The 12179-nt window shown below is 38.0% G+C and overlaps 1 protein-coding gene across 14 annotated transcripts in view; it reads right to left on the minus strand.

The window, feature by feature from the left end:
- Nucleotides 1–12179, minus strand: part of NTNG1 (netrin G1) — a 332462-nt gene that overhangs the window by 276329 nt on the left and 43954 nt on the right. For all 14 annotated transcript variants that reach the window (XM_060774037.2, XM_060774039.2, XM_060774036.2 and 11 more), the window contains exon 2: nucleotides 2926–3634. In XM_060774037.2, coding sequence (XP_060630020.1) covers nucleotides 2926–3171 — 246 coding nt within the window. In that variant the 5' untranslated portion in view covers nucleotides 3172–3634. The remainder of the gene's footprint in view (nucleotides 1–2925; nucleotides 3635–12179) is intronic.

Raw genomic sequence — 12179 nt, forward strand, 5'->3', positions numbered from 1 at the left:
CTAAAAAGGCAGAAAAAATGGATGAACCTCCTCCCAACCAAAATTCCCACCTCCCTCACCTCGGATCTTCACATCTTTATTCGTCATTAAGCTTTTGTCTCTCATTCACATTTTCTAGCAGAACCAAACATCAATTGATCAATTCCTTGAACAACTTAATGCACAGGGCATCAAAGTAATCATATACTGTAATTTGGTTATGCACTTTAGAATTGTGTTGATTTTTTTTTCTAATTATTCATCTCAAAAAGTAGGCTGCCATTCATGAAAGCGCGAGTCAAATAAACATTTGTTTCTCTGCTGTTTTGACCACAAGAGACTTAAATAGTTATATACCATGACCTTTTTTTTTTGCGAAATATATCTGTCCTCTCAAATGGGTGGTCATATCACTGGTAGATAATCCACCATGCAGACCTACATGCACTTGTCAATCTGTGAAAACATTTCAACTTAATCATGTTGTTTCCACAAGTTTCCTTGATGAAATGAGTAAGCCACTCAGCCCAGGAAACTTCTGGCTATTTATCCAACAAGATCCATGGAGAATATATTTCTAGCTTGACCACAGTTCCATGAAACTACAAATATGACCAAATTCTGTTAAATTACATCATTTTCAGTCCCAACATTTTACAGAGTTGGGATGGAAGACCTAGAGATTCCTACAGTGATATTCTCCCTAGGAATTTGCTAGGTCCTCTAACACAAGCCTATGGCAACTTCTTGGGGAAGGATACTATAGAATCACCAGGAAGATGTGGAAAATACCTACAGAAACTATTTACCTCCAAGGCACAAGCAAGTGAAACTGCAAATATGGATTTAGTGGTTACAGAGGGTTACAGAGGGTTTGCTGCATTGGCAGGAACAACTGGATGGATGGATGAGTGGTATGCAAATCCAGTGCTGATCTTAGTCTCCAGCAATCAGTCCCTAAACCCATTTCCAGACTCTGCTAACTAATATAGATACTGGCAACCATAGAAAATGAAGTGACACAATCATGCATGAGGCTGTCAAGTCATCTATGTTAATATTTTATGCACCTTGTATGTTGATTATTCTAGGCATTCATAAGACAGTGATCACCATTCCCTTTGTTCTTTCTGAGCCATCACTCATCCTTTCAGTATTTTGCAGTCTTTGGTGAATGCATTCCTCTGATATCTTCTTCACACACAAGAAGTCAGAAAAGACTATTGCAAGCAGAGGGCAAAGGTTGCACAACCTGCACACTGTAGAGCAGCCATATCAACTTCTGAATAAGCAACTGTGAGAATCAAAGAGTTGTGTTATCTCAGTATATTATCTACTATGTTCCAGTTCATTCTTATGAGCTGGGTTACTAAGATACATTTTGGCTCTTTGAAGCCTCCACTGCTGGAGACCTAACAAAGGATGACCTGACAGTGGTCTGTACAATCAGTTGCTAAATGATCCCAAGCTACCAGGATAGATCCTAGGTCTTTTGGTTTGCAAAATATGGGCTTGATCACGGAAACATTCCTCCTTCATACATACAAAACCCAGTTATTGAACAGGTGGAGAATTGTTTGCAACACTGCCTTTATGTTATGATCTACTATAGTAGATCTTTCAATGTAATGAGCACAATCTTCTGAATTTCCTATGCCCAAGTCCAAAAGCAATGAATGAAAGATGCATATGGCAGCACGCTTACATGAGCTTGCATCCATAAGTGAGCAATTTTACTGTCAACCTTTATACATGGTCTGAGACAGAATTCACACATATCGGCAAACATTGTAAAAAAAAAATCAAGTAAGCTGGATATGACAGCATTCAGACTTTGGTGACATGCCACTGTATTTTCTGCTTCTTTCCCTGAATTCTTTCCTCAGGCTCTACATATAACACCAAGGCCTACATTTCAAATACATAAGAAGAAGGTTTGTGACTAATTCAAATAATGTAGGTGTATGTTTGGATAAGAATATGTATTCAAATGCATGAATATGGCAAATTAAAAACCACAGCTGAAACATTCAGTGCTCTTAAATTGTGGAACAAGTTTCAAAATTATATGAGTTGGTTGAAAAACCAACATGTACAGGACCACACCCCATTTCCCTGTCTCCTGGCACCTGAGTCTCTAAGGCATTACTGTCATCAAATTTTCTGAGCTGATATTTGACAGCAAATCATTTCATGGGATGTGAACCTGTAGGCCTCACATACAAGTTATGCTAACACTCCTTGTGCACTGCTATACATCATCAGTAGATTATTCATCTCACAGTGGAGAAATACCTCTGTCACATTTGAACTTTAACAAGACCTGCTTTGGGTTCATTCAGTGACAGGAAAGAAGGAACAACACTTATAGCAGCACATGTTAAATGGCTTTAGAAATGAGAGAAAAGGTTACTCTTAAAGAAACTCTGTAAAAGGTTACTCCTAAGTCACCATTGGGGTGGGACATTTGTCTGAGACCCTCAATGCTTACAAAAATTAATATCCTTATAGGAAACCTGTTTACACCACTGTACAGAAGTGAAACTATTATTTGTGTCCCCACTCTGAGAAGTTGACGTATCCTTAGAGTCAGATCTATCTGCACTGTGAACCAAGAGGTGAGTCTGGGCAAATGTCTACCCAAAATGCTCCATTTGTCAAAGGAAAGAGCCTGCACTTAAAGCAGTCAGAAGTTTTGCCATTGATTTCAACCAGACCTAAAGGACATTGCTGAATAACTATTTAACTGTACTCTTCCGCTTAAAAAGCTTTGATGCTTCCTCCTTGCCAGAAGCTTTTCAGATCTACAGTATGCAATGTCATGCAGCTTTTACCTGACACTTAAAACCTTGGCCTTGATCCACAAACTGAAGCAAAGGATATGCACTTTTTCTTGCTGAGGGGACTGCAATTTGTCATAATACACCATGGGGAGGGGATTCTTACCATTCCGCAGAAATTCTCTGGTGGATTTCCACAGGTTATGTTAGGTGGATCCAAATTTACTTTCACGTATTTCATCATATCAATGGCTTCTGGCTGACAAGCTGTGTAATCCCAAATCTTCCCTTCATCTGTGTAAATTTGAGTCTTGCACACATCATAGTGTCCCCACACTGAAGGATAGTGTTGTATCACTGATGAGACAGTAACCCAAAGGGCATGGAGGGACAAGAATCTTGAGAAATACATCTCTAAAGCCTTGACAGATGTCTTGATAGCTATAACTGGCCAAGAGCTAAGTGCAGTCTATATTACACATATATGTACACAGGAGGCTGAATTAATTGTAAAATGTGTTCCAAACCAGAAGACAAGATGGAGATTATGATGGCTGGTTTTTTTTTAATTTAAAGTTGGAAACTTTGGTGGAAGCCTAGAGTATTGAAGAGATGCCATTCAAATCAGAAGAACCATCTGTTGCCCTCAAATGTTTCAAGACTTCTTAGCACACAGGTAAATGATGTCCAGAAGCAGACAATAACTCAGCAATGTTTCCAGTCCTCAGTGGCGTTGTCAGTAATCCTGAGCAATCCTCCCTTTACTCAACACATGAGGGATGACTGCACAAGTGATAAATCAGTTGGTGGAGCAAAACGATGAATGTCTATTGCCTCTCCGCCATCAATCATCCTTTCCTTCCGGCACTGGCATCCTTTTAGAAACAATAAAAATAAGAATTATTGTCCAGGAATCAATGCATTAGAAAATATATGATATGTTGGCATTTCAAGAGGTTTGATATAATGAAAGATAAATTGGAATAATCTGGATAACCTTTAGTGGAGGTGCATTGCTAGAATGAAGAAAGTAGCGGAATCACTCATTGCCAAAATTATTTTGACATGAATGATTTGACTCTTCTAACAAAGACATACAGAATGTTATCTCCATGTTCTGGGGTTTTCCCCTTCCTCCTGTTTGTCTACAAACGAACAGCCTTTCCATCTTGGCAAAACCCAAGAGAAAATGACAGCACTTAAAACAGTTCTCATATTTCATAACCAGATCAGGGATAGAAATCCCATTCCACCAACGGTAGAGGATCTTTTATTACCGTGACAAAGGACTGACAACAACTTGTGTGCTTTTCATCTTTTGCAAAGAAGACCTCAGAGAGCTCAAAATGTCTAGAACACGTCTAAGCTTTTGTTAGCTTAATAAGAGAGAGATTATGAGCATACTTCTGTCTCTTTGGATTTTTTTCTCATTAGTATTGGAAGAGCTCTGCTTCTTTTGTTTAATTGTGTTTAATGACAAAGATAACAGTTGATTCATTTGCAGCTTATAATAATAATTCCCCTCTATCTAGGCCTTTGGTATTATTATTATTATTATTATTATTATTATTATTATTATTATTATTATGTACTTTGATACATCAATTTTCTTAACCATGCTCTCCACTCCCTCATCATACAATGCAGAGGGCATAAAATACTGTGTTCCAAATTAAATGATTTTAAAATGAAATCTAGAAAATACAAACCAAATTTGCACAGTTCATTGACACATTTTCAAGTTATTTGTATCAGTGATTCAAAGTGTCCCCACTATTTTCTTTATAAAGGCAAGGGGAAATAATTCACACCTGAGACATGTGAAAAGGGATCTTTTCCCCAACTGGGGCATAGACTCCTTCTTTGGAGGCTTTTAAACAGAGGCTGGATGGCCATCTGTCGAGAGTGCTTTGAATGTGATTTTCCTGCTTCTTGGCAGAGGGTTGGACTGGGTGGCTCATGAGGTCTCTTCCACCTCTATGATTTTATGATTCTATCTCGTCTGGATTTTGTATAGCATGTGTGTATCTATATAAAATGCTCAAAAAGTGTTGAAATCCTCAAAGTAGAAGATGCCAACAAAATGACAGATCCTGGTATTTTCTGAGCAGAAAAGATCCAACTTCTCTAATTCAATAGTGTCTGGAGAACAGTGTGGCCCCTGAACTTCGTTATAACTGGTCTAGGCTAGGACCATAGTAAAATAACACTCAAAGGCATTTATGCTTATTTTAGTAATGACAGTGCTTGCTCATCAAACTTTACCGAAAACACTTGCAGAATGGAAAATGTGACTCTAAAACCATGTTTAAATCATCTGGTTTTTTTAATGAATTAGCAACTACCACCACTAAGTCTTTTTTTCCTTTGCAAGTAAACATACGGAGGCACTTGTGCTGCTTCACAAACCTTCTTACCTTGCCTTGCTCATTTAAAGTCTGACCTTCTAAAAAGTTATATTATTATTATTTTCACAATGCTAGGCATATAAAAAGAACACAGCATTTTAGTGACTTTGGCAGGATTACAGTTCCTTCGAAAACACCCACTTTCAAGGAAAGAGAACCTTGTCTTCAAAGCAATTTTGTAAACAAGTTCCTCTTATTCAAATAAGGAATCATCTTGAAACTGAACTTCGCTACAGACACTATGCAGTGCCAACAGATGGCTGAATTGTGTTTCCATAGCAAATTACAATAATTGCCTTATGGATGCAAGTGCAATTTCCTATTATATTCATTTCATAAAATGGTATCGTACAGCTGTTACATGCAATGCATTGTATAAGAAAGCATGTTGGCTAGTTGAATTTGCTTTTAGCAATCAGCTGCACAACATGGGAACATCAAATTTAACTCCGTCCCAAAAACAGAAGCATTTCAAAACAAAATCTGAGGATCCTTTGTTTCAAATTACATCACATTGTCCGAGAGCTTTCTTTTCCTTTTACATTTTTTGTCTTCTCTAATCATCTCCAAATTGGTTTATGCCTTAATTCAGTAGGCATAGTACTGAATTCATTTCAAATCTAATGTCTTGAAGGCACATGTTTGAGGAAGATGTGAAATAATTTTTAAATTACTATAATTGAGAGGGAAATTTCAATTGAATAATAATAATATCATCATCATCTTTACTTGTACCCCACCACCTTCAATCCAAAGGGACTCGGGGCTTCTCACAGAAGCACTTCAAGCATGACATCAGGCAACAATACATAACTATAAATACAATTATATATGTATAATTAACAGTGCATAAAAACTCAGTTCTTGTGGGTTTTTTCGGGCTATATGGCCATGTTCTAGAGGCATTTCTCCTGACGTTTCGCCTGCATCTATGGCAAGCTTCCTCAGACCTCACCCTCTGAGGAAGCTTGCCATAGATGCAGGCGAAACGTCAGGAGAAATGCCTCTAGAACATGGCCATATAGCCCGAAAAAACCCACAAGAACTGAGTGCATAAAAATCTTATTAATAAAATTATAAAAATTGAAAATTATAAAATTCCTAAAACGCAATGGAACTGAAGAAATAATCCCATTGGAAATACCATTTGAAAAATAAATCACATTTATATAAAACCAAAAATATATATTTAATGCAGATATGAAAGAATGGCCTGAAACAATTAATAACAGCCATGTTAGTGCAAAGTATGACAGAGGAAATAAATATATTTGTAGAATACCTTTATTCCTAAAGGAATACGTATTCAAACAGCCTATACCTAATAAGACACTTGGGAGATGTCTTTTCTCCCCTCCCTCCCTCATATCTCCTGTCCACACTTTCATTCTTTCCACCACAATATCAACAGATACAAGCTGCTATGAACAATGCAGAAGAGTAAGAGACTAAATGTCATACTAGTAGCTCCCTCTCTTCATTGGGCTATAGCATTTCTCCTGTATAATGAATTCTCATTAAAGCAAGTTTGAGTCATAATAATGGTCATTACCTAGAATTATAGACTATCACATTGATTGAATTCAGTATGCTGGGAAGGGGAAAGTGGTGACAATCACGCAGGTGATTTAAGCATCAGGCAGATGCCAGAACATGCGACTGGCATGCTTGACAAGAAGCGGCCAATTATAGCTTAAATTTCTGGCACCTGTCCAGTATGTGATTAATAGTTTTCCATTACATTTCAGTCATATTATTAATGTATTAAAAATGTCATGCTTTGGCAAGAGCTAATGCAGCATAGCTTAGCTAGTTGGCAGTATCTCATTATTAATGATTTCTCATTGACACAGGGGATGGTATTGACTAAAGATCGCACGCTAAGGGTCGCAGGGTTTTGGTAACGGCACCATGTGACCCATGTTGTGTTTGTGGAGGAAGTGGGGATGAACTTTCCCCACAAAATCCAGATTTGACTGCTCCAAGAAGAAATGAAGCAATCTTTTTTAAAATGTAGACAAAACCTTGAAAATTACTACTTCAACCCTAAGCAGATTTCTATTGAACGCAACGTTGGTTCAGCTCCACTCAAGTCATTACACTCAGCAATGAAGAGTTTCCAAAATCACAAAGTTTCTGAACTTTAATATCTGCAATGTAAAGAGATTTCAAATGTAACAGCTTTTTCTCAATTATATTTTTATTGGTATTTGCTCCAATGCAGGAAGTGTTAATAAATGACACATGCCTGAGGTTTTTTTTTTTAATCCTCTCTGACTTTTTAACCTCTGCTTACCATCTGATCATGCAATCTGCTGTGTTAACTTGAATTGATCCATAGAATCTCACATGCAGAAACTGATGTCTTTACTGATGAAGGGAAAGGTGACTCCAACCCGCTGAGGGTGAGGGAAAGGAATAGATTATGCTAACTATATTCAATAGAGCTGTGGCACATGGCAAGCCAAAGCTCTGCTTTGTTACCGATAGCTCATTACTCTGAAGGTGTTTTGACCCTTGCATTGTCCACATGTGCCCTATACTACACAATCTGTAAAACAGAAGCAAAACACTAACAACCAGGAGGCATTCCCCCTCTATAGAACTCAAGAAAACACAAGGAGATGGCAAACATTTTTGCTGGGATTCCTTTACGGAGCTTGGAGAAATACAGTCCAATTTGTAAAGCACGAGTCACAGAATTTATACCCAAACACATCATCATCCATCCATGCTTAGGCAGCATTCCTTTGCATGGTGGTACACTTTGGTTCAGTACTTTTAAAAATCAAAACAAAAACACCCCTAAACTTGTTATATAAATATATTCATGGTAAGCAATTCCTTTTTAGTGATATACAATGACTGCCGCCCAACCTCACACGCTGCCTTCATTATGCATAGCAAATCTGATACCCCAAAAGTGTATCCTGGCTCTAATTAATTATGATAAAAGACAACTGCCAATGCTGATTAGCATTTGCTGGCAAATGCAGTGCCTTGTAATGGGTTTGATCACTATGAATAGCTCTCTGCCCCCCTCCCACATTCAGAGTGATCATTTTCTCATTATTATTATTTAAAAAAAACCTGTCACCAAGAAGCGGATGGCATGTTCTGTCAGGAGAATTTTCCAGATGAGAACTGCATCATACAGACCTAAATTTAAAAAATAAAAACAAAACATAAAGTCCCAAATACAAATTTTGGGCAGATTTAATTGAAAATAGGCTCCAGTGTCACATATGTGTGCTTAGAACTGTAAGGCTTTTGTTACATTGCCACATACAACTCTGAGGGAATTTCATCTTTTGCCTTTGTCCGTTAACATATTTGCTTGACAGATAGACAGATAGATGGAAACACACATACAGACACACGGGATAACATGAAAACCCATAAAATTGAGTAGGCGATTAGAAATTTCAGAAATGAATTTTATCCTATCCTATACAAATTCTTGTTAAACCCTTCTTGACAGCTTAGTTTTGTGCTTTTAAAAGGCTCAAATAAGACTATTATAAATACAACCCAGAATGGGTATGTTAAGAGCTCTATTCTCCACATCCCCCATGACTCTAGGAACTGGATTTGCAAACATATACAACAGCATTTAAAACCAACCCAGTGCTTGAAAAAATGCACTCGTTTTCGCCAGTTAAATGGGAGTGCATCTATAATAGGCTTTCTATTTTATTGTCTTGGAGGTAGATCAAAGGTGGTAAATGCCAATTTCCCGCTGTGCCCCACCATGCCAGAAACCTGATATATGGGAAATGGCTGCATTTAAAAACAACCTATTGCTTTTTATAAATGTTAAATTAGTTTGCTGAACAAGCAAAAATTGGACCATTTGAATAATGGGGTATGTGCTTTACGCCCCGGATTTGAAAAGTGGTAATATCCATTTAAGAGAGGGGGAAACTAAACTACAAAAAAAGATTTTGGTGGTTAAGCACCAACTGTAAAAAAAATGCTAATAAAGAGAATGAAGTTTTTTAATCTACCTATGGAAAAAAAATGCTGATAGCTTCCTTTCAAGAGGGTACAAAGGAGTGAAATTTGAACTTGTAGTAAGAGAGAGAGGCAGTTAACTTTTATTTTGGAAAATAAGCCAATTTAAGGCCACAGTAGGCTGTTTCATGCCTCTCCTTCCTACAGCATTTTACGGGAAGCATTCCAACTCCTATCACATTGTCAGAATTCATGTGATATCATGTGCTTTCATTTGAAAGCCAATATTATGCATAACTGTTGGAAGCACATACTACGATAATTTGCTTTAAACTGAAAGAATGTCTCTCTTTCTTTAAATAGCTTGCATAGGACTTAATTTATGTTGCAATGGGTGCAGCATTCAGATCTCATTCAGACGCTCATGGAAAAGACCTGTACCTGCACAATACAAGGAAAGTTGTTGGAAGGGAAACACAATCTTAGGCAGCATTCCTTTGCATGGTGGTACACTGTTGAAAACCCACTCCGGACTGCAACCTTACTCATAAGGAAGTCTCTGCACAAGATTATTTCCTGGGTTACTCCTTTAAATATCTGTGCATGCTGTTGTTAAATATCTATCCTTGTTTTTGTTAAACCATTTCTGCTCTTGATTCAAAGACACTCCTGGGAGGTATGAAAGTGGGACTATTAGCTAAAGAATTAATATTATTTTTAATCACACCACTGGTAAATATTTTTTGGTCAAATTCAAAAAATGCCTTTGCAGACTCACCTTCCTTGTTAGGATAACTGAGTGACGGAAAACTCAGCTTCGTCAGGAGAAACATGGACTATATTTATTGAATACCTTAAAAGGCATTGTGCAATGTCTTTGTAGAAAACCCATCTATCTATGTATTTATTCAAAAGTATGCTAAGACTGAATTGAAGAGGACTTACTCCCCGGGAAATGAGTATAGCATTGCACACCGAATTTCCCTTCTCAAACATATCTAAGAATTAAGCCAGCAAAGCCATATCTGTTGCCTGCCAAAAATCCGCATCTCATATTTATGCATTCTCCTATTTTTGTATATTTGAAAAGCGGATAGCTGACAAAGAAAGAATGAAAGGGAAAAGAGGGAAGGAGAGATTAACATGAAGAGACTAGTAAAGCCAACGTTTACTAGCCAGGACCGTTTGCTTTAATACATATTCAAAGTTTAAAGCTGTATGTATTGATTCCAGTTTTTCTTCGTGATTCGACAATTCCCTGCTGTTTCTGTTTTGAGGAAGAGTTGAGCGTGTGAACTCATTTTTCACCAGCATCTCCAACCATATGAGAGAAACCGCCTGCTATTTCAGAACTAAACAAAGGAAATGTTTGAGCCGGAGTAACACTAGTCTTCCCTTGCTATAGTTTGTAGCCCATTTCCCAGCATACAAAAAATATGTAACAACAATATTTATTACGGTCCATACACACATCAGTAAACCAACAGTCATTATCTTGTATAATGAACCGGGAGAATTTATTTTAAAACCTATTTTTAAAATCTCTATGGGGAAATCTGGCTGGATTTGAAAAGAAAGGCACACTTTTCATAGCAGTTCCAGCTCAGTTCCACTCAGCTTCCTCAGTCTGTTCTTTGCTCAGCCAAAATGTTGTCTTTCCTTACTGCCTGTCACTCTTGTTAACATTTTTCATTACAAAAAATATGTAAAAGTTGAGTCGAATCCTTTTAAAAAAAACTATTGATACAAGTGATGTTTCTCCCTTCTTTCACTATAGCGCTATCGATCCTATGACTTAAGTGCTAAGCTATTCGGGGGCTTTATCTCAGTAGGAAGAGAAAGTCTGAATGTTTCCATATGATTGAATCAGATGCTTCTGAGGGCCCTTCCACACAGCCATTTAACTCAGAATATCAAGGCAGATAATCCACAATATCTGCTTTGAACTGGGTTATCTGAGGGCCCTTCCACACAGCCATATAACCCAGAAAATCAAGACAGAAAATCCCACAGTATCTGCTTTGAACTGGGTTATCTGAGTCCACACTGCCATATATTCCAGTTCAGAGAATGTGGGAATTTATTCAGCTGTGTGGAAGCAGTGGCTTCAACTCAGGCCCCTTCCACACAGCAGTATAAGGGCTCTTCCACACAGCCCTATATCCCAGAATATCAAGGCAGGAAATCCCACATTATCTTGAGTGTGGACTCAGATAACCCAACACAAAGCAGATATTGTGGGATTTTCTGCCTTGATATTCTAGGATATAGGGCTGTGTATAGGGCCATATAACTCAGGCTCCTTCCACACAGCTGATTAAAATCCCACATATTTCTGCTTTGAACTGGAATATATGGCAGTGTGGACTCAGTTCAAAGCAGACAATGTGGGATTTTAGGCCCCTTCCACAAGCTGAATAAAACCCCACATATTTCTGTTTTGAACTGTAATATATGGCTGTGTGGACTCAGTTCAAAGCAGACAGTGTAGGATTTTAGCACTCTTCCACACAGCTGAATAAAATCCCACATATTTCTGTTTTGAACTGGAATATATGGCTGTGTGGACTCAGTTCAAAGCAGACAATGTGGGATTTTAGGCCCCTTCCACACAGCTGAATACAATCCTATATTATCTGCTTTGAACTGGAATATATGGCAGTGTGGGCTCAGATAAACCAGTTCAAAGTAGATATTGTGGGATTTTCTGCCTTGATTTTCTGGGTTATACAGCTGTGTGGAAGGGGCCTGAGTTGAAGCCACTCCACGTGGAGAAGTGCTCATCCATGTGAGATGCATCCAAACTTCTGTTACACTGTCTTAAAATAAAAGATGCCTTGTTGTCCTTTTATAAGAACGTATCTTCAGTGCTGACCTAATGCCTGGACCATTCCCAGTTGCTAATTTAAAAAAGCCAGACCTTTATGTTAAAATCCTCTTTTCTCCTTTTTTTTTGCCTTGCCACACTGGGACGGTAGAGGGCGCAGTGTCTATTTGTATGGAAGTTTGGTCTCTTTCCTCCCCCGTTTTGGGAATGTCTTAATTGCTTCAAGGTGGA

This window comes from Anolis sagrei, chromosome 4 (genome assembly GCF_037176765.1).
Source record: "Anolis sagrei isolate rAnoSag1 chromosome 4, rAnoSag1.mat, whole genome shotgun sequence".
Lineage (NCBI taxonomy): Eukaryota > Metazoa > Chordata > Lepidosauria > Squamata > Dactyloidae > Anolis > Anolis sagrei.